General features: G+C 40.6%; 1 protein-coding gene and 1 non-coding gene across 3 annotated transcripts in view; both read right to left on the bottom strand.

The window, feature by feature from the left end:
- Positions 1 to 3046: 3046 nt before the first annotated feature.
- TRNAG-UCC (transfer RNA glycine (anticodon UCC)) lies at positions 3047 to 3118 on the bottom strand. The gene has a single exon. It is a non-coding gene; the product is annotated as a tRNA-Gly (tRNA).
- A 3547-nt stretch (positions 3119 to 6665) lies between these two features.
- Positions 6666 to 23054, bottom strand: part of LOC148024998 (uncharacterized) — a 29605-nt gene continuing 13216 nt past the window's right edge. For both annotated transcript variants that reach the window (XM_087694693.1, XM_087694692.1), the window contains exons 4-6: positions 7572 to 7670; positions 7237 to 7482; positions 6666 to 7133 (exon numbers count right to left, since the gene is read on the bottom strand). In XM_087694693.1, coding sequence (XP_087550819.1) covers positions 6831 to 7133; positions 7237 to 7482; positions 7572 to 7670 — 648 coding nt within the window. In that variant the 3' untranslated portion in view covers positions 6666 to 6830. The remainder of the gene's footprint in view (positions 7134 to 7236; positions 7483 to 7571; positions 7671 to 23054) is intronic.

Genomic DNA, 23054 nt, shown 5'->3' with positions numbered 1-23054 from the left:
AATGGAAACATCCCCATACAATGTGTAATAAATTTTTCAATAATGTGACATGTAGTAATTATCTTTTTCAAAGATGTTGTCAATATAAAATTGAGGATGGGACTCGTGCAAATTGTTTTAAAAGTTAAGTGAGCCTTACAAAAGCACCAAAATGCATGCAATGTGCAGTTGGCCAAGAAGCCGCAACTATGGGCTAGATTCCAAAAAGTATAGAAAACCCTAGAACTATTGTATAAAAAGGATAAGAGACAATGGAAGAATTTATTCTTGTATGTGAACTTGCAATCTTCATGCTTGTGTTTATCTTGTCATGCAAGTGAGAGAGTGAAGGTGAGAGAGAGAGAGAGAGAGAGAGAGAGAGAGAGAGAGAGAGAGAGAGAGAGAGAGAGAGAGAGAGAGAGAGAGAGTGTGTGTGTGTGTGTGTGTGTGTGTGTGTGTGTGTGTGTGAGGGACAATGTGTGAGAAGTTCTTACATCCTTCTCTTCTTCTCATTCTTCTCTCTTGGTGCATTCGCAAGTGAGTGAGAGGGTGCAAGGTAAAGAGAGTGAGAGAGTGAGGAACATGGCAAGTGAAGCTTCCTCTATTTCTCTTCATCTCCACAAGCTATCCTTGGTGACTTCTTCAAAGCCTGGCAACAACATGGGCAAGAAGTGAGCAAGTGAGCATATGTATGAATTGTGAGTGTGACTCACCAAGCAAGCCATGACAATGTGGTAGATATTGGTAAGTCTACTTATTATGTGTGGGTGCAAGTGTAAGTAGGCTCTGTGTAAGTGCAAGTGCAAGTGTAAGTAGGCCTTGCACTTCATGTGTTGAACCCACTGAATCAATGAGTATATCCATAGTCCTAACGTTGGGCTTGTAAGCACAACAACTTGCACTCTTGCTCTAGGCCCCACAATGTATCGCCATCCAAGAGATGAAAATTTGTCACCCAAGGGGACTCATAAGTGAAAGCAATGCATCATGCAACCAATGCATTGACCTTTTGCATGCTATACCCCACCTGGAATTATTATAGTTGGTGTTTTTGGAACCCTTCTACATCTTTCACAATATTTTAGATCTAAAGGAAAATAGTTTATCTTGTGTATAGTGACTTCTAGACATTGCCCAAAGACACCTTGCCTAAGGACCTTGTCTAGCTTCATTGCATCAAAAGGAATGCTAATTGTTGGTGCACACACTCGTGGTTTCTTGATATAGGTAGCAGTATCCTTGCCCTCGATGGATCTTCTTATTGCCTTGTGGCACCAAACCTAGGGCTTGCACCAATTATCTTTTTCAGATGCTTTGAAAGGGAGGTTGAGCCAAACTAGTCCTTCACCCTTCTTCCACATGCTACCTCCTCCCTCCATTTTGTGTTCCACAAGGTCAACTTCTCATTTGATATAGCTGCAAGTGATAGCTCCCCAAAGACTTCAAGCATCTTTGGGGCATTTCCAAGTAGCTTACAGTAAAGATGTAGGGTTTTCTCAAGGTTCCAAATTCCACCAACAACTAAATACCCTTATTGTTGCAACATCGTGTGCATGATAGCACGCGATCAATTTGCAAAAGTTAACAAGCACAACCTCCCCACCATGCATGTGCATGTAGAGTGTGCACACATACACATAATGACTAATATGAGAGGATTACCTCATCAATCCTCATGACATGCATATGACGAGTTTACGATGCATGCCAATTGATAGGCCTCCCCTACCACATAGGCCACACAAGAGAGAGACAAAGAGGCAGTAAGATAGAGAGAGATTACTTAGGAAATATGTGAATGAGAGTCCAATGGGCCCCCATGCCTCTTTTTTATGGATTTGGAGCCCATTGGGGTTTTAATCGGGCCCACTAGGCTTCTTCAATTTTCTACAAGACCCATTATGAGAATAAAGAAGCATAGCAAGCTTTTAGCTAGTTATCAAGTCATAGTATGACTTGCTCAATAATAAGCAATAATCAATATAAACATATCAACATGGTGATCATGTCTTTTGAATAATTATGTAAATATTCTCTCTCTCTCTCTCTCTCTCTCTCTCTCTCTCTCTCTCTCTCTCTCTCTCTCTCTCTCTCTCTCTCTCTCTCTCTCTCTCTCTCTCTCTCTCTCTCTCTCTCTCTCTCTCTCTCTCATATGAAATGCTAGCTCATCAAGAAGGAAAACCTCCCTGCCTCGCTCTCCCCACCCCCCCCAACCAAGAAAGGGCAAGCAAATGTTGCTACATGGAAGACATTGCCACATGATGAGGCTCTAGAGAGGTAAGAGAGGCCCAAAAGGGGGTACTTGTTACCATTGTAGATGTTTCTAATTCATAATGTAGGGTCAAGATAAAGCAGAAGGGTCTTGACTAAGTAAGAAAAAGATAGAGTTGGAGATGCAACTCTTCTTAAAGCAAAATTGACCTGAGAAGAAGCATCAAAGACCCTACCAACAACTAAAATGACCTCCATGGAAGCTTCATAAATGACCTCACCAATAGCATCAAATTTATTTGCATTGTTCAAGCAATTGAATCTTTATCATCAAGGTTTGGATCTTGGAGAGGAGAAAAACTAGACAAGGAAATTCACAAAGCATCATCGACTTCTCACACATAAGACTATCAACCACATTACTATTCACAAAGCATCATCGACTTCTCACACATAGACTATCAACCACATTACTTCAAATCATTTATACCCATTTGCGAAAAGGAAGAGATGTCATACAAGCATTCGAAAGCATCAAGGGGTATTTGCTATTCTATCATCATTCTTCTCTTGATATAGAGATCATAGACAACTTTAAGTTAGCAAAGAAAGATTCATGAAACTTAATATTGATTGTGTTTAAACGGTCATCACATAAAGACAATTGTAGGATCTCAATATTGATTGTGTTCAAACGGTCATCACATAAAGACAATTGTAGGATCTCAATATTGATTGTGTTCAAACGGTCATCAAATAGAGACAATTGTAGGATGTCCATCCTCACGAGTGCAAAGATAGAAGTGGTAAAATAATAAATTTATACGTTTCACGATTGCGAGGTATAGAAAAGAGTTGCGTCTGCCGGGAGTCGAACCCGGGTCTATTGCTTGGAAGGCAATTATCCTAACCGTTGGACTACAAACGCTCACTGATATTTACAATTATAAGTTTTGTTAGGATAATCCAAAACCTGCGCGATGTTAATCACACTGGATGTGTGCATCACTCTGCGCAAGGCGGTTTGTAATCGATTTTTGTGTAGTTTTTGTGGCCCTCACAATGTCGCTCCATTTTTATAGTCTCCCGCTTTGAGAGTCTCTCAACGATGGGTCCTTGCCGAAGCTAGGTCCTCCTCCCCTTGAATAATTTAGTGCTTTCTTTGACCCATAAGATCTCGGGACTCTTGCAGATCCCTATGACATTCACACCTCCCATCGTCACCATCCGAGATCCACCGGTGGAATTGTAACTGCAAACTATATCTATTATCTACTGTGGGACTCTTCTATCATGCATTTGATGTCCAATTGTGGACTTCTATCATGAAAAACTGTGTCAATAAAATGGAGTAACTTAAGAGTGAGATTACGTCACAGCTTACCCATGTTCCTTCCCAAGTTTATGATGTCATTTAGTTTGTTTGTATTACCTTAGAATTGCACCACACATGGGCATGGTGGATATTCCCATGATTCTTAAGTAAGAGCATTGGCATCATGAGACTTTCAATATGTTGGAATAATCATGAAGACCTTTGCAACAAGTCCATCATGTGCTAGGAGAAGGAAGAAGAGAACAATTTGTCTTATATTTAGGTGTGACATACTATGGTCAGTGCAATCACATGGACATTGGCAAAACATACCCATGCCTTTGACCAACAAATGAGTCTTACCACCAAGGAAGCTGCAACAGTTGCATCAACCATAGTGCCAATTTTTATCCAACTATATCTTGTTTTCTGCAAAGTGTGCCATGGTTTAAAAACAGTGGCAAACAAATCCTTGCCTTTGTCCAACAAATGAGTCTTTGAGCCCATAACAACTATGTTAACCATAAAGTCAATTTTCATCCATCTATGTGACCGACAACTTGGCTTCATTCAAAACAAAATTCATGGCTTACATATAATGCTACTAACTACATACCTTAGCTACAAGTTTGTATATTCTTGAGTTGTGTTTAATGTCCTTTCCATCCATGGTATTGTTTATTAAACATAAAGGCCATCTTCAATAGTCAAGATATTACAATTGATACCAAGAATACGAGCCTTTTTGGCTTGCCTTACGAATGCCTTAATGATTAGTTGTATTTTTCCTTGCCTATTTTTGAACATTTCTTGCATTTTTAAAATATCCATTAGAAAATATTAAAACATTGATTTACTTTGTTGGATAATGAAGTTTTCTTGTGCCATTGGGGAATGAGCCTCTTTCACACCCTAAAAGTGATGCAATTGAGATGTCATGTATTATTAAACTTCCGTGTGTGAGCACGCGCACATGCACACACACACACACACTCTCTCTCTCTCTCTCTCTCTCTCTCTCTCTCTCTCTCTCTCTCTCTCTCTCTCTCTCTCTCTCTCAATGCTTGCATTTGAATATATTTTTTTCTATGAGGCAAGTTGTAGTTCTAGCTAAAACTTGTTGAATTAGTTTTTAAGAGACCAAGTTGTACGATCCCACAACCTTGATTAGCCTATTATGGCTTACCTACCATGGATGTTTGTAGTAGAGGCAAATTGCATATTAAGGGGGGTTTCTAATCTTCACTTCCTTGAAAGCAAGGAATACAAAGCTTTTCTAAGAAAAAAGCTTATCCATATGGATTTGTGCAATCCCATACACATTGCATCAATGAGCGAAGGTCTCTACCTCATGTTGATTGGAATTTCTACGTAGATTCCCACAGAGATGTTGTCTACTAACACCACTCAAACTACTAGAGTAGATCTTAGTGGTAAGTTTTTCTCAAGCTTTTGAATCAATATTGTACATCACATGGCATTTAGACAAAGTTTGCCAATGCAAGCACACCATCTTAGAATGTAGTAGAACTACAAAAGAAAAAAAGATATCGAGATGGCTCGCTTGATAATTGTCCATTATGTGCAACCACATCCACTTTCAACCAAGGCATTTGTCATTGTAATAGATATCTACAACTAGTCTATGACCATGATTGTTATAACCCCATTTGAGGATTATTTTTGCTCATTAAAGTTATATTTGCCCTTTGGAGAGCCCTAATGAATAAGTTCCCATCTCTCGAGCAACTCACTAAAGCTAGAATTATTTCGACTACGTGCCCTCTTTGTGTCAAAGCAAAGGAATTTGCATTTCATCTATGCTAGACTTATTTGGAAGTTCGTAAACTATGGTCCAATATTCACAACTTGGTGGATATTGTTGGCTTTCATGGTTACATCTCAACAAAACAACTGTTTTTGGAGATATCGAGAAGTTAAATGAAGGGTCTTTGTCTTTATGGAATGTTCTAAGAACAATCATTATCAAACATATATCAAAGTTTTAGGAGTGATGGGACTTTTAGGGGGGTGAAGAGGTTTTGTTCCTTGGATAGCACTAAAGGTAAGCAAGAAATTTCAAATATTTTGAAGGGATTGGGGAAAACAAATAATACTTTTAGAGCTACTTATAAGCCTTTGTTGAGAAATAGCTAGGGTTTTTTTTCAAGCAATTAAGTGTGCCCCTCCTTTTGGAGTAAGGATGATGTAAATATTTATTCATTACTATATACATCGCATTATTTTTAAAAATGCATGTGTACATTTGATAAAGGCTAAGAGAGTTTGTTGGATACTAAGTCCAAAATATGGTATCTTCATTAAGCATCTTTAAAATAAGATGAAATAGGTTCTATTTGGTTGGTTTGATGATGCTAGCAAGCTATTTACTGTTTTGCTACAAAGTACATTTGCATGCATGTATCTATATAATTTTCTCTTGCTCAGAGTGCTTTCTCTCTTATATTGCAAGCTCCATCTTTTATACTCCGTCTCAGCATTTAAGCCATATGTTACAATAATTACACTCATCTGAACTTTGGGTGACACGATTGTTCAGTTCTTTTCTAAAGCTTTGAATAAGTGACCTATGGAGGACTCCAACACTACAACAGAGGACAGCAGCATGCTGGTTTACTTCGAATTCCCTATTTATAGGATTATGGAGAATAGAGCCTAAGGCTTTTGGGCATTAAACAGTACATTACTCTGATAGCGTGTTATAGCCTGGGTGGGTCTCAAAGAAAACGCATGGTGTTAAACTTAATGGAACTCCTTGGCGTATGTTACTGCACCAAAAGCAACATCGAAACCACTTCAATGGTGGAGAAATCTCTATCACACAGGAGAACGCTTTGCCAGTAACACGATTTTTTCAATGAATTTTTAAGTAGTTTCATTCCCACTACAGAAGTATGGTCTTTTCATATCTATGGATCAGATGTTGTGCATCAAGGACTAGCTAACATGTCCACAACAGGGTGATGGTGAAAACCACCCTTACTTCTATCAAAATGTCCCTGTTAGTCTCTCTCTAACTTTTATGATCTTGAGGTATTTCATTACAGCAATCTGTGTTTTCCCAGTGTTTTATATTTTGTTTTAGATGTCCCAAAATGGGCATGTGGGTGCATGTGTGCATATGGGTGAGTAAGCAGAGTTCTTGATAAAACCTTTGGCATTGACCAATACAATTGCACCATGATATCTCTCCAGTTCGAAGAGATGCTCAAATATTGGCACACCTTGTTCACAACTTTCTCAAGCTGTAGACATTTAGATGGGCATATCTCATTGTTCTATAGTAAATTATGTAAAATGAAAATCAGTGGATTCCATTTTGAGCACATGAATCAATCGACTCTTTCACATCATCTGGAGTGCTATTTCCAAATTCACCATATGTAGGCTCTGAGTGGCTGCTAGCTTGCTCCCAGTATGCAGCTATTTTTTTGTCATCAGCTGACATCTTTTGGCCATATTCTGCATGATTATATTGCCCTTGAAAGTCTAATTTCGTATTTTCAATGTCAAAAAGCTCCTCCACGACCTTCAAACTGCTGGCACTATTTGAATGGACAAACCTGGCCTTCGCATAAGTTTCAGGGTCTATGAAAGGTTTCCACAGCTTCAAAAAAAAAAAAAGGTTAAAAACTAAGTATAACTCATCGGCAGCAATGAAGCAGCAAACAGTTTGCTGCAAAGTGTTAAAAGAATGGACAGTGACAAACCTTCCAGAAGTATTCAAACATTTTTGGTGCATTCAGCATGATTCCAACTGCTAGTCTTTCTGGATAATGGTTTTGTAATATATGAGCTGTCTCTCGAACCGTCTTTAGGGGTGATGCGTGGGAAATTGACCATCCAGTGAAGTCAATTATCCATACAAACTGCTCTTGATCAACTGGCAAATGAAAGGAGCCATTCTCCATTGTGTACACTAGTTGCCGCATTTGTCCATCATGGGAATCTGTATTCTGCTCAAAGAAACATTAATCAGTTGAAACTTCAATTTATCTGGCTTGTTCCAGCAACTGGCTCAAGGCATTTAAGGTTGAAAATAAACCTGGTTTGCTGGGGTCATAATGATCACTGGTCTACCATGCTTATCAGAGAAATCAGCCCTGTACATCTTGCCCGTCTCAGATTCAACTGCAATCTCTTCCTGAGGATAAAAGAACATGAACACCACAGTGCATCAGTAATTTAAGATGCATGCAAAAGTCCGGTGGTGAAAGGAGTTTTTTGATTTGACACAATAACAGAATTCAAAGCACACTGAAATGCAAAGAGCAAAGGCCATAAATCAAATGTGCCAAAAAGCTGCTAAAAAATGAACTACATTTGAATATAACAGCTTCACAGCTGCATTTTGGCATCTCAGATGTGTATTTCGGTGATAAGATTTTCCTACTAGCAGCAAAGATGCCCTAGGGGGATGCTTAATTAAATTCTCTTGATTTGCTTTGTTCTCATTGTTGAACGTCTCTTACCAAAGAGCAGGGTGGGCCTTGTTACATCCTTAGACATCAAAGATGGAAGCCCAAAGAATTGGCCATTGACCACTGATCATCTGGTCACTATGTGTGAATGCATCCTAAAAATTGTAATATACATCTTTGGACATGTAGGATGGGCACCCATAACATTGCCCATTGATGATTGAGGCATTTGGTCACTAGGTGTGAACCACTGAATGTATCCTAAAAGGTAAGGTGGTTGAGGAGTCCCATTGTATGAACATGCCCTAAGACAAAGTGAGTTCAGGACTTCGATAGAAAGGACTCTAGGCTCATGTGTACATATCTCAGGAGATAGGGTCAAGGACACTTCGTGGACTGTGTTGCAAAATAGCCGATATGATGAGTGGTCTGCATTATGCCTTAGTGGGGGCTTGTATGCAAGAGCAATGCTCAATGGAGGGGTTACAAAACCATTCTTAATTTCCAGATCTCTTAGACAAGGATGTCCTTTTGAGTCCTTTGATCTTTGCTCTTGCAATTCATCCCATTCTCACAATGTTATGCCATTTGGTAGAAAATGGTGAGGTGGTTGTTAGAATTAGTCAATTATGGGCAGTGCCCAATATTTTGGTGTGGTGTAGACACAACTAAGTTAATAAGTTATGTCACTACTTCTAGAGTTAAACTCTTGTTGAGTTAGGGATAGGTCGAACTTGCTTAAGTCCTATTGTATTTTCATTTTATCATTCTAGTACTCGCCTCTTTTGTGTATGGGACTGCTGCCCACTCTTGCTCATTGTCTTGTACTTTCTCTCTCTCTCTCCCTCTGTGTGTGTGTGTGTGTTTTTCCGACAGTTCATACCAGAGCTAGACACATGGGTTCCATCTAGCCACCACTTAACAGGTGCCACCTACATGAAGTCTACTCAGCTGAAAAGGAAGACGAACTGCTGTTTTGGAGGGAGGCTGTTGTTTTGAAAGAGAAGCTACTATTTTGGGGGAGGAGTTGAAACCAGCCTTCCTCCTCGGATAGGGTGGTAAATAACCTGTTTCAGCACTATTTATAGCAATTAACAAATTTACAAAACCGAAATGCATACTTTACCATATAATCTTGGACATTGGACACCCTATTGGCCCTAAAACTAGCGCCCCTTTCGGTATTTATTTAACTTAATTGAAGAAGAAGTTGATATACAATGGGATTCTCCCAATCCCTTTTAGTATTCCAACTCCCTTTATTGTCCAAAATGACCAGCAAGTCTTCGATCTGATTTGCCCCTTGATTCGGGCAATCAATTGGCCTTCACCTGCTTTGAAGGAGATGGAAACTACCCCAAATTCATTGATTTTCTGGTCCCTCCACCTAAATTTGATTGAAAACAACTTCAATCCTATTGAATCCAAGTCTTGTAGCTTCCAATTTCTGGCATGCTTCCCAAGGCTACTGCTAAACCCTAAACAACTTCAATCCTATTGAATCCAAGTCTTGGAGCTTCCAATTTCTAGCACGCTTCCCGAGGCTACTGCTAAACCCTAACTTTTGCTACAGATTAGGGTTTACAACAGAGAAATCTGAAATTTCTCAACCTCTAGTAATCTCAATGCTATAATCTTCGGAACAAAGTTATAGAAAGGCTAGGAGATAAGAGAGAATGCTGAGGAGAGAGAAAATTCAGACTTTTCTTCGCGAAGAACTAAAGAAAATCTGTCATTTAGTGTTGTTAGATGCAAAGAACTAAAGACAACCAGTCATTTACTACCGTTTCCCTGTCTCAATAACTTGTAGATGTTATCACATATTGTTGATTGGTCTTCTCCTACCCCTAGCTGCCTCAAAAGGTCCTCCAATGGTTGCAAATCAGACCAACAACATCTCCTCTCTCTCTCTTGCCAACTAAATACACTAAAATGCCTCTCTTCAACCTCTAAAGATGTTTTTCAATCTTGCATGAGCATTTTTGACAAGTGGCAACCTTCCCAAATGGTTTTTCTAGCATTATCCATAATTAGATAATAATTTTCAGTCTTTAAATACTGAAAAATAATCTAATAATTATTTCGATGCCCTGAAAAATAATCTAACTGGCCAATAATTAGATTTGCTAGACAACTTCTATTCTCAAGTGTCTCTGCGCCATGTTTTGACCATCAGATTGGTGTTAAGTACCATTAAACACTATTTCTCTAGTGTCACCAACTGATACTTATGGCCAAATGAATGACCTAAGCTAACAGCTGGCACCAAATACCACCAAGTACCTGTGCAACATAACTTATAGCAACTTTTGCCTTTGACATCCTGTGATTTCCTTAGGTTCCGACCTCGTAAATTTACTCTAACCCCAGTTACACCTCACATGTGCAATATTCACTTAACCATGTGATTAAAAATTAATCCACATGTTAAGTGAGGTTTTAAAAATACATGTCCTCGTGATATTCTTAGCCTTGCCTATCATTTTCTCTGCCTTGCTTGTCATTTTCTACAAATCTTAAGAAAACAAAGAAACTCTAATTTCTCAATTTGGGGTTTTACAAAAATTTATGCAACTTCCAAACCATCTTGCCTATCTTTGCAATTTTCAACCTATGGCTTCTAATAAACAAAGTAGTTAGCAATACGAGCTATCCCAACTATCTCGTATCGCTACCTTGTGTAACCACCTTCCGTGCCAAATCAATGCCAAGAAGTCTCGTTATCTGCAATTTATGAGGGCTGATTTGTGGATAGTAATCTTTCCATGGCTCTACAAATACTATCCCTGTCAACCTTCAAGAACATACAAGTATCACCTACCAAGGCTTTGTCTATTAATTGTCGTTGCAAAGGGAGAGACGAGCTAACCATTGTTAAAATTGGCCAATTATAGGCAGTGCCCAATGTTTTAGTATATGATGTGGGCACAACTGAGTTAATGAGTTGTGTCACTACCTCTAGAGTTAGTTTAACTCCAATTGAGTTAATTAACTTACTTAAGACCTATTCTACTTTCATGCTATCATTTTGGCACTTCCATCTTTTGAATGTGGGACTACTACCCACTCTTGCTCACTATCTTGTGTTCACTCTCATCACACACTCTCTCTCTCCTCCATTTCCAATGGTGGTCAAAGCTAGACATATGAATTTCGTCTCGCCACCGATCAACTAGTGCCACCCAACGAAGTCCACTCAGCCGACAAAAAGAAAAGGAGTTGTTGTTTTGGAAAGAGAAGCTACTATTTTTTTGGAGGAGCAGTTGCTAATATTTTCAGCGTGCACACAATCACGTATGCAATCTTACATGCAACCTCTCTCAACCCTAATATTCTCAACCCTCCCCGCCATTATCTAAGCCCTGCCCACCATTTTTTGCATATCTTTAAACTAACAAAGAAACCCTAATTTCTGGATTTGAGGAGTTTTGAAAATCTGTGCAACTTCCAATCTATCTTGCCTATCTTTGTCATTTTCAACTGTGTAAAAATACTCAAAAACCCTAATTTTAGAACTTTGAGATCTTTTGAAAATTTGTGCAATTCCTCATCCATCTTGCTTGTCTCATCCCAAATTTCAAAGAAATTTTCAATTTCTCACACTCCATGCCAAGAAATTTAGGAATTTTCAACCAACTTGCCCAATTTCTGAAATTTCTTGAAATTTTCACGAGAAATTTGGAGCTTTTGTGATCTTTGGATCCGACATGTATCTAGAGGTGCAGTAAAGTTACTAGTTGCAATCTAGCCACATCCCAAAGCGACATTTCATCAAATTAGAAGGCTATAAGTATAAAATTTCTTCAATTCCTCCAAATTTCTTCACGAAAATTTGGGGCCTCTTGTGTTTCACACATCCCAAGGTAGCAAACAAGTGCAAATATACAATTTATTTGCCAATTGATACAGTTTGGACACGGAAGTTTATAAAAATTGGGATTTATAGCATTAAAATGCTAAAATTGACTTTTTTGGCACACATTTCATGGCACACTTTACGAAGAATCTGATAAAGATTTTGCTTTGAGACAGTTTTGTGATTGCATTATCAATCCCATGTTGGGACTTCGGTACTCATGTGAGTACATTTTGCACTTCAGCTTGGAAGTGTTTGTTTGCAATTTGTGCATTTTATTGCAACAATGGCTTTATAGGGTCACAGTGATCATAGCAACATTTTAAGTGTCCTTGCTCAAGTGGACAAATTGGATGGCAACCATTACTCCTTCTAGAGTTTCATAGTGTGCAATCTACTAGTTGCTAAGGATCTTTGGGATTTTGTGACCGGTGATTTGGCTAGACCCAAAGGGTTTACTCCTCAAATGCCTCAAAGAGGGGCTAGAGAAAAACAAGCTGCCCATGCTACTGCCTACATTCCTCCTATAAAAGAACAAAGAAAATGGGACTCCAAAGATGCACATGCCTTGTCTTTAATTGCTCCATCAATCATCAAGAGAGCAATAATTCCTCATATTCGGTCTCATAAGACCTCGAAGGCAGCATGGGATATCCTTGAGCAAATGTTTGCAGCTAGAAAATGAGGCCAGAATATCTTACTTGAGAAGAGAATTGGCAAATGCACACATGAATAAGGGTGATAGCATGTAGATCACCTTTACTACATTTAGGATTTGAGAGAGCGGTTGCTAAATATTGATGAGGTGATACCCGATGAAGAGATGGTTAACATCACACTTAACTCTCTTCCAGAGTCTTATCTTGGTTTCTATACCTCATTGAATTTGCCATTAAGGGGAACACAATAGCCCCTCACATTCATGGAGTTAAGCAACCTCTTATTGCATGAGAAACGGACCTCGGAAGAACATGGCTATGAGATCAAATGATGTAGCTATGCTTTCTAGGTATAAAAGCGAAGGCAAAAGGCAAGCAACAAGTGAAAAATCAACCCAAGGCTCATATGGAACAACCATCTGGCAAGGTTGTCCAAGACTTGGATAAAGGGAAAAAGAAGATAAATGCCACTATTGCAAGAAACTAGCGATTACGCAGATGAATGCAAAAAAAGGTTAGTAAAGGAGGAAAAGAACATCGGCTTGGACGTCCATGAAACATGGGCTACTCAATCTTCCGATACTGATACTATAGCCAACTTGGTTGAGAAGGACTATGCATTTCTCACTTGCAATTATGACACATATATGGCTGATTCAGCATTTAATGCTGCTGAAACGCAGCATACATTGTATTTTGTTAGTGGGCATCCAAGCACATCATTTCTCGGAAGTGTTTATTCACACCATGCAATCAGCCCCTATGGGAAAGAGAGTTCCTTGTACCAACAATTCTAGCTATTATGTTTGTGGCATTGGTATAGTTGTGATCATTGCTATAGATAGATCAGATTTTCAGCTTACGGATGTATTATTTGTGCCTAGGATTACTAAAAACCTTCTTTCATTTTCAGCTTTTAATAAGCAAGGCTGTTGGGTCATCGTTGAAGATGACAAATGCATTGTCACAGATAGAGAGCTTGATTATGCTCTTCGTTTGTCATGTACTTGTATAAAGGTCTCTTTTCATTGGATACTTATGAGAAGAGATCTCATTATGCTGATAGTCAATACACTTACTCTTGCTATACAAAATGCAAAGCTATGGCATTCTCGATATGGGCACATGAGTTTTAGTAGTCTCATTACTCTTCAAAGTATGGATGTATTATTTGTGCCTAGGATTACTAAAAACCTTCTTTCAATTTTAGAATTTAATAAGCAAGGCTTTCACGTCATCATTGAAGATGACAAATGTATTGTCAAAGATAGAGAGCATGATTATGCTCTTTGTTTGTCAGGTACTTTATACAAAGGTCTCTTTTTGTTGGATATTTATAAGAAGAGATCTCATTATGCTCTAATTGTCAATACACTTACTCCTACTATACAAAATGCGGAGCTATAGCATGCTTGATATGGGCACAAGAGTTTTGGCAATCTCATTACTCTTCAACAGAGTCAAATGATTGATGCTTTGCCTACTTTGGATACTCCACCTCCCCAAGCTTGTGCCGTTTGCATTGTTGGAAAAATGCATAGATTTGCTAAGAAGGATGGTGCAGTGCATGCTATCCTGAGATTCCAACTTATACATAGTGATGTATGTGGTCCAATGCAAACTCATGCTCTTGGGGGTCATCTTTATTGTCACATTTATCGATGACTACTCTAGGTACACTTGGGTCTATGGTTTGAAGGACAAATCATATATATTTATTTTCTTTAAACATTTGGTTGCCAAATTGGAAACTAAAACTGGTTTGAAAGTGCAGACTCTTCCCATAGATCGAGGGGGAGACTACATGTCTAAAGCCTTTGAGACTTGTTTGCTAGACCATGGCACAGCACATTAGTCTATAGTGAGGATGACTCTTCAATAGAATGGAGTGGCTAAACACAAGAACCGCACTCTCATGGAAATGACTAAATGAATGTATACAAATCATGTTTTGAATCATGCCCCTACAAAAGCATTGAAGACCATTACACCAAATTACTTCTGTGTTTTTGGTTGTGTTGCATACACACATGTTGTTGAGAAACCCTTCACCCGCAGTTTGCGTTTTTGCGTTTAGGGTTTGCAGCCCCAAAAAGGAGCGCCATCCTAGACTGACTGTGCCTATTTATAGGCCACTCTCTCCTTCATTCCTTACGACTGATTCATTCAGTCTATCACCTCCTCTCTCTAGCCTCTCCATTGCCCTCACACCCCTTCAAGAGAACATTGCAGTTCGTGGTTCGTGGCTATCTTCATCATCTTCCTTGTGCTACATCACCCTTGTTCCCTTGTATCACATTCACTCCATGATTCAGAACTTCATAATTCCATTCATCAAAGTTTCTTCTCTCTTCTCTTCTCTTCTCCATGTTTGCCAAGTTCACTCTGTGTTCCTCCCTGCAAACCCTACTATCTTGCTGGTTCATCATCTTTTGACATGGTATCAGAGCTAGATCTACTCAAACAGCAGCAAAGATCCTCCACTCCAATGACGGCAAAGACCAGTGGCAGGTTCAACATCCACTTCTCTTCTTCTTCCACTGCATCAAAATCTCGTTTTTGCAAGTTTCAGTTGTTTTCAGCTTGCTGCCCACACCCCTTTCGCGGAGGACATCATAGCCTCAGCTGTCCCTTGTTGTTATCTACAGCTTGGCGCCTGTTTCCAGCCTTCCACCCGCAGTTTGCAGCTGTTTACAGCAGAGCGACTGTTGCTAATCACTCTCCATTCAAAAAACAATCTCGTTTTTGCAGATTTCAGGTATTTCAGCTTGCTATCCACACCCCGGACGCGAAGTTCATCGCAGTCCAAAGCTGGCCATTGTTGTCTACAACAATCTGGCGCTTGTTTCCAACCTATCACACACTGTTCGGAGCTGATTTTAGCAATGTTGACTGCTGCTGCTGGTTTTTCCTACGTTTTTAGTCTTTCTCTCTCCTGCAGCTTGTGTTTTTAGTCTTTCTCTCTCTTCACCTGCGTTTTTAGTCTTTCTCCCTCCTGCAGTCTACGTTTTTAGTCTTTCTCTTTTCTCACTTGCGTTTTTCTACTAATTGCAACCTCTTACTGCTAGTAGCATCCTCCTTCCACTGCCAACTCACTTCCAGCCCTTCCACTACCCTCCCACCCCTTGAGGCGAACATTGTGGTTCATGCTTCACACTGCCCTCACACCCCATGAGGCGGGCATTGCAAACTACTGGGTGCTCCTACTGTGGCATCACTAGACATACCACCGATGCCTGCCGATTTCAACCTTTGCTCCCCACCCCCCCCGGAGTATATGCACCTCCCACCTGGGCACTTCTTGTGCCACTTCTCCTTTCTGGGCCACAGAGATCATTCTGCATCAGCTATCAAAGTACTATGCTCAAGGCAATAAGACGCATCCGATGCGCACTAAGTCCTTTCGAGCACATGGCGGATCCATTGGCACTACGACCTCCTGGAGATCATCAGAATGCCGACGGCAATCTTCTCTCACCTATTTTCGAGTACAGTGGCTACCACGGCCCGCAGTTCTATAGTCCGCTCCATCAAGAGACAGTGATTGTTTGATATTGTCTCCTCGTCAGTCCACTCCTTTAAGAGATAGTGGCTGCTCGACTCTTTTCTTTTTTTCGTCTAAGCCCCATCCTTCACCCTCGCCTACTCAAGTTCGAGAGGCCACCTCTAGGAGTTCTTCACCATCCCAGATACCTTCTTCGGCACGACCGACTACACTTCCTTCATCCTTAGACAATTCGAAGTCCATGATCCATGAGTTTTTGGATTCCCTATCTACCTCATAGAGGGATTCAGAGGGGGATGATCTTTCTTTGCCCTTTGAGGGGGCATCTACATCTATTGCACTTCAGAGGGGGCTCCTATTCCTCCAGTTTCAAAGGAGATCCCTACCCACCGCTCCATCCTTCACACACCCTGGCGGAGGCCTTTTACTTTCTTCTTCTACCATTGGATGGGGTGGCTTTCTTCCAGTGGTCATCTCACATATTGATACCCAAGATCTCGAGGATCTACCTAGATTGAGGCCTTGGAGGTTCAACCGCGACTTGGTGACGAGGCCTTCGTATTTCTTCTTGCATGGATGCACGGAGCTAGTGGCTTTTCTCCCAAGGTTGAGTTTCAAGTTCTCCAGTTCACTTTGTCTATTGTTCTTTACTACAGGTTACCATTTAGGTGGAAACCTTGGATCTTAGGGATCCTCTACATCTTGTTCCTCCTCTTCTTCTTGCCTTGGTCACTTGGTCAATATGGAGCTCTCAAGATCGAGTACGAGCATATCCTTATGGTTCTTAGCACCACACAAAGTCCGACATTCCTCCTATGCATTGCATGTTTTCATCATCTTTGTACTAGGGCGCTTGAGCAAGTGAACAATTTCCCCACGAGGAACACTGTCCAAGTGGCACATGCTACATCATCATTCTTCAGCATGTAGCATTGTATCTCCACCTCACTTTTCTCTTGTTCCCCTTTTTGGGCCTGAGAGAAGGTGTTGAGAAACCCTTCACCCGCAATTTGCATTTTTGTGTTTCTACGTTTTGCATTTAGGGTTTGCGTTTAGGGTTTACAGCCTCAAAAAGGGGCACCATCCTAGACTGACTGTGCCTATTTATAGGCCACTCTCTCATTCATTCCTTACGGCTGATTCATTCAATCCGTCACCTCTTCTCTCTAGCTTCTCCACTGCCCTCACACACCTTCAAGAGGACATTGCGGTTCGTGGTTTATGGTTGTCTTCATCATCTTCCTTGTGCTACAACACCCTTATTCCCTCATGTCACACGCACTCCATGATTCAGAACTCCATCATTCCATTCATCAGAGTTTTTTATCTCTTCTCCATGTTTGCCGAGTTCACTCCATGTTCCTTCCTGCGAACCCTACCGTCTCGCTGATACGTCATCTTTTGATACATGTACCCAAAGAGCTTCGTGGAAAGCTTAATGGTATAGCATGAAAATCAAAGTGTATAGGACATAAGACCCTTCCACCTGCAAGGTTTTTGTGAGTAGAGATGTCATATTCTCTGAAAATTCAGCACATATGCATGCTCAATTTGAAATGTCAACCACATTAGACTCTTTGGATGTATTTGAGGGTCTCCTTCCGATTTGGCCTTCAAACCATACATCCAAATGTATCTAGAGTAGTCATTGATAAATAAATAAAGATGATGCCCAAGAACATGATTTTGCATATATCACTGTGTACAAGCTGTAATTTCTGGACAGCATGCACTACACAATCCTTCTCAAAGGCAAAACCTATGCATTTTGCCAAGAATGCAATCTCACAAGCATGAGGAGGTGGAGTATCCAAAGTAGGCAAAGCATCAACCATCTGACACCTCTGAAGAGTCATGCTCATGTGCCGTATCAAGCATACCATAGCTCCGCATTCTACATAAAAGGAGTAATTGTATTGGTTGTCAGAGCATAATGAGATCTCTTCTCATAAGTATCCAACAAAAAGAGACCTTTGTACAAAATACCTAACAAACAAAGAGCATAATCAAGCTCTCTATCTCTAACAATGCATTCGTCATCTTTAAAGATGACGTAAAAGTCTTCCTTATTAAAAGCTAAAACCGAAAGAAGGTTTAGCTAAAAAACTAATCCATTTGTAGCAATGATCACAACCATACCAATGTCACAAACATCATAACTAGAGTTGTTCACATAGGAAACTCTCTTTCCCATAGGGATTGATTGCATGGATTGTGCTTGGATGCCCCACTATCAAAATACCATATGTGTTGTGTTTCAACAGCATTAAATGTTGAATCAACCATAGACATGTCATAATTGCAAGTGAGAAATGGATAATCATCCTTAACAAAGTTGGTTGTAGCATCACCATCCAAAGACTGAGTGGTTGATGTTTCATTAGCCAAGCCAAAGTCCTTTTTCTCCTTTGCTAACCTTTTTCTACATTCGTCTATGTAAAAGCCAAGCTTCTTGCAATAGTCATATTTACCCATATTTTTCCCTTTGTCTGACTCTTGGGCAGCCTTGCTAGATGGCTATTCCACATCAAACTTGGGCTGATTTTTTACTTGTTGCTTGCCTTTGCCTTTTCTTTTATACCTAGAAATCATAGCTACATCACCTGATCTCATAGCCGTGTTCTTTTGAGCCTATTTCTCCTACAACAAGAGGCCATTCAATTCAACTCCATGAATGTGAGGGGCTATTGTGCCCCCCTCAAGGACAAATTCAATGAAGTATGGAAACCAAGATAAGACTCTGGAAGAGCGTTAAGTGTGATGTTAGCCATCTCTTCATCAGGTATCACCTCATCAATATTCAGCACTTGCTCTCTCAAACAATTACTCCTTGTGGAGTTTCATGGCGTGCAATCTGTTGGTTGCTAAGGGTATTTGGGATTTTGTGATGAATGATTTGGCTAGACCAAGAGGGTTTGTCCTCAAATGCCTCAAAGAGGGGCTAGAGGACAGCAGTTGCCTTGTTGTTGCCTACATTCCTTCTATAGAAGAACTAAGCAAATAGGAATCCAAAGATGCACAAACCTTGCCTTTAATTGCTTTATCTATCAAGAGAGCAATAGAACCTCATATTTGGTCTTGTAAGACCTCGAAGGCAGCATGGGATATCCTTGAGTAGATGTTTACAGCAAGAAATGAGACTAGAATCTCTGAGTTGAGAAAAGGATTGGCAAATGCACACATGAATGAGGGTGATGGCATGATAAATCACCTACATTTAGAATCTCGTTTTTGCAGGTTTCACGTGTTTTCAGCTTGCTCCCCACACCCCATTCGCGGAGGACATCACAATCCAACTTGTCCATTGCAGTCTTCACTCATTTGGCGTCTGTTTCCAGCCCTCCATCATCATTATGCTGTTGTTTCCAACCAGGCGACTGCTGTTGTCTGTCATCCAACTGCCGTACAGCCTGCCACATCAACATACTGCTGTTTTTCTCTCCTCTCAACTATCGCTACAGATTTTCTCTCTCCTCAGCTTGTGTTTGTTGTTTTCTCTCTCCTCACCCTATCGCTTTTGTTTTCCCTCGCCTCCCAGCTGCATTCACTGTTTTCTCTCTCCTCACCTGCGTTTTTAGTCTTTCTCTCACCTGCATTGCCATTTGCATCATATCGAACCTTGGTTGCATTTGCTAGTGTTCGACATCCAGAGGCTACCTTGCTACGATTCGGGATCCGTTTGGAGTATGACACACTCTCCATCTCTGTACCCCTGCCTTAATCCTTGAGATACAAGAGTTCGAGGTACAGTATTCATTCACTGTATAGTGTGTTTGCTGCATAAGCATTGTATATTAAATAGTCATATCATTTCATTCATTCGCTGTATTCATTGTCTCTGAGTTACCCTAACCCTAATTGTGTTCTTCTATCAATCTGTACTTTGTCATGCGATGTTATTTGCGTCTCTGTTAGGGTATTTTCTTCACATGGTATTAGAGCCGAGTCTCTGAGAGAAACCTAGGCCTTGATCTAAAAGCTCTACACAAGAAGCAGGAACAACAGAAGGGCAAATGACTTTGAACACTACTTCTGTATCACTTCTTACATCTGAGCTAAATCCATCGAAGAATGAGTCGGAGTGGGCCTCACAACTTGCTTCACAAGCTCTTCACATGGTTGGACAGACATTGGACTACCATCGAGTTCCACAACCTTACGAGATTACTCCAGCTAAGTACGATCTCATTTTGATACATAGAGCCCAACAACAGATAGAAGGTAAATTTGAATTTCACCCTTTAGATTCATTGCACCAATCTACTAACCATGCAAGAAGGGCGAAATCTCCACTTACGATTGGCCATCCGCAAGTGGAAACTGGCATAGAGTACATGCCATTGCCTTCATACTTATTCTCTCCGGCGCTAGGTATGTCTACCATTTCAGTTTCTGTTAATGATGATTCCCTTTCTCCTATTGGTATGGATGATTTTCTTGATGAATGACGTATGCAAAACAATTTCCGGTTTATGAGTAATGAGGAAGACAGATATTTCTTTATGAAATCAAGACTAGGTAAGTTGTTGAAGCAAGAAACTGTGAGTACTCCTTCCTCTTCTTTTCCTTCAAACAATTTTGTTTTCAAAGATCAAATGAAGTAGATGTATCTTCATCATCATCATTTCAATTTAATGCATTTAATAGACAAAAGAAACCCACATTATTTCCCACATCTACACCTATCACAAATCCATTTAATCTCCCTCCCATCCCACCCTCTTATTCTACTACCACATCCTTTCAACCTCCATTAAGTGCACCGCATGTTGCATCTCATGTAGAATCACATGTGTTTTCATTCACCACACCTGGGGGTTCTTCAAACTCAGGAACGACCATTAGGACCTTATCTCTTCCTTAATCGGGTGGTGTTCTACCTTTTCCTCACACACTTTTGGGATCATTGCAGCTTGGGTATTCCCCCTAGTCTCTCTCGAGTAAGGATTAGTCAGTGCCATAGTTTGCCTCCATGGCATTACCTAGTGGACCCCCTAGTCATTATGTTGTGTCCCAGCCGTCATTTGGACAAGGCTTACATGTCCTAGTGTCTCCACCTTCACCGTCACCTTATGGAAGCATTCATGTTCCAATGCCTCTGCATTAATCGGCACTCATTGGATACTCACAGTCTATTTTTGCCTACCCACCTCTTCCCCCTCCTCCTTATCAAACACCTCCACCACCACCACCAACATCTTATCCTCCACATCCATCTTACCCCACATTCTCGACGCCTCATGGTTCTACCTCATCTTCCACAAAGCATGCATTCAATGACAAGACTCGTTTTAACGAGTCAAACTTTACAACTTGGCCGAAATTGATGAGACATGTCCTTGACTCATAGAACATATGGGATCTTATGCAGGGGTTGGAACCCCAACCCAATCCCATACTTGTTCCATACGTGGTCGTCTGCTCATGGAAGGCTAGGAATGCCTCCGCTGTTATCGAGCTAATGTAGGGCTTATTGCCTGAGTTTCATTCTCAGCTTCAGCATTTTGACTTAGCGTAAGAGCGATGGGCACACTTGACTAAGTGCTATGCAGCTCGAGATAGGACCCATCGAATAAATCTTGACCGTGAGCTTCAGAACTTCAAAATCTCTGACCAGGATGAGTTGAAAGTCAAGTCGGCTGAGTATCGGCGTCTCCTTGCTGAATTCTCCACTACAAGGCCTCCTAAGTCCTCTAACGATCAAGTCACATTTTTTCTCAACAAACTATCGTGTAAATACTTCAATTTTGTGCAGCAAGTTGTTTCTCTGCCCAGTTTATGAAATTGAGTATTAGCTATTGTGTTATGCACAGTTGTTCAATCTATTTCATATGAATAATCTCTCAGAGGGGGCTCTTGTTGCTCATTCTCAGAAGGAGCAGCAAGGAAAGGGTAAACAAAATCAAATTTCAAATCAAAATCAAAATAAAAAACAAGCAAGGAAATCACAAGGAAACTTCCACTCTCAACTCAAACCCAAGTGGGGGAATGTACCTAAGAAGAATAGGTATTGTCAACATTGTCAAAAGACTGGCCATTTTGACGAGGAGTGTTGATCAAATGCAAGAGACACAATACCAAAACCCAAGTCACAGACCCCCACTTCTCATTCGAGCAACCCTCCTCGAAGGAGGTAGGGTGATGGCAAGGGACAATCGAAAGGTCAAACTCACACTGCCACTAGTCAATTATCTCAACCAACAACATTCTCAACTCTAGAGGGCTTGTCTAACTAATTTGCAAAGACCCACATCATCTCCGTAGAGTCATCTGATGAGAATCTCATCTACATTTGTGAATTGCCTCCCGATGAGGTTACCGCAAAGACCCACTCATCACAGCCGATCACATTAGCACCTGTTTGGATTGTGGACAATAGAGCTATACATCACATGACTATCTGGCTTCGTTGGACAATGTATACCATGTCCCTCAACTTAGGGTGAACTTGTTATCTAATCAGCAACTTTACCGGTTGGGGCTAGAAGTTTTCTTTACAGCAACCATAGTCGAGGTCCTTAACTCTCAGACTGGTTTAGTGATTGCTCATGGTGAGGCACAACCTAATGGCCTATACCACATGACCCATTTTATTACCGAGCTAATAGCCGAGGGCTCTGTGTTCCATAGCTTCCACGCATTAGCCACATCTTGGGAGCCTACAAACAATGAGTGTCTTTGGCATTTTCACCTAGGACATCTTGGCTTTGACTCTCTTTATGAGTTGTCTCACCATGAGATGGTTGAGGACCTTCCTCGCCTGAAGCTAGCTCGAGATATCTCTAAAGCATGTCAACTCGGGAAGTAGCATTGTATCCCATTCCCTCAGTAGTCTACAAATAGAGCTAAGGCACCTCTTAGATTGATTCACATTGATCTTTGTGGGCCAACATCCACTGCCGCCTTGAATGGCGCACTGTACTTTTTGATAGAAGATGATCATTTGAGATACATGTGGGTGTACTTCTTCAAGCATAAGTTCGATGCTTTCACATATTTTTCTGCTTGGGTAATGCTAGTTCATAACCAAACGGGTTGTCGTGTTGGTTACATGAGGAGTAATAGCAGTGGTGAGTTCATCTCCCAC

This window comes from Lygodium microphyllum, chromosome 15 (assembly GCF_053477565.2).
Source record: "Lygodium microphyllum isolate KBCC chromosome 15, Lygodium_microphyllum_v1.1.10, whole genome shotgun sequence".
Classification (NCBI taxonomy): domain Eukaryota; kingdom Viridiplantae; phylum Streptophyta; class Polypodiopsida; order Schizaeales; family Lygodiaceae; genus Lygodium; species Lygodium microphyllum.
Note: the sequence above shows the minus strand (reverse complement) of the source record. Positions and strands in the feature narration are given on the sequence as shown.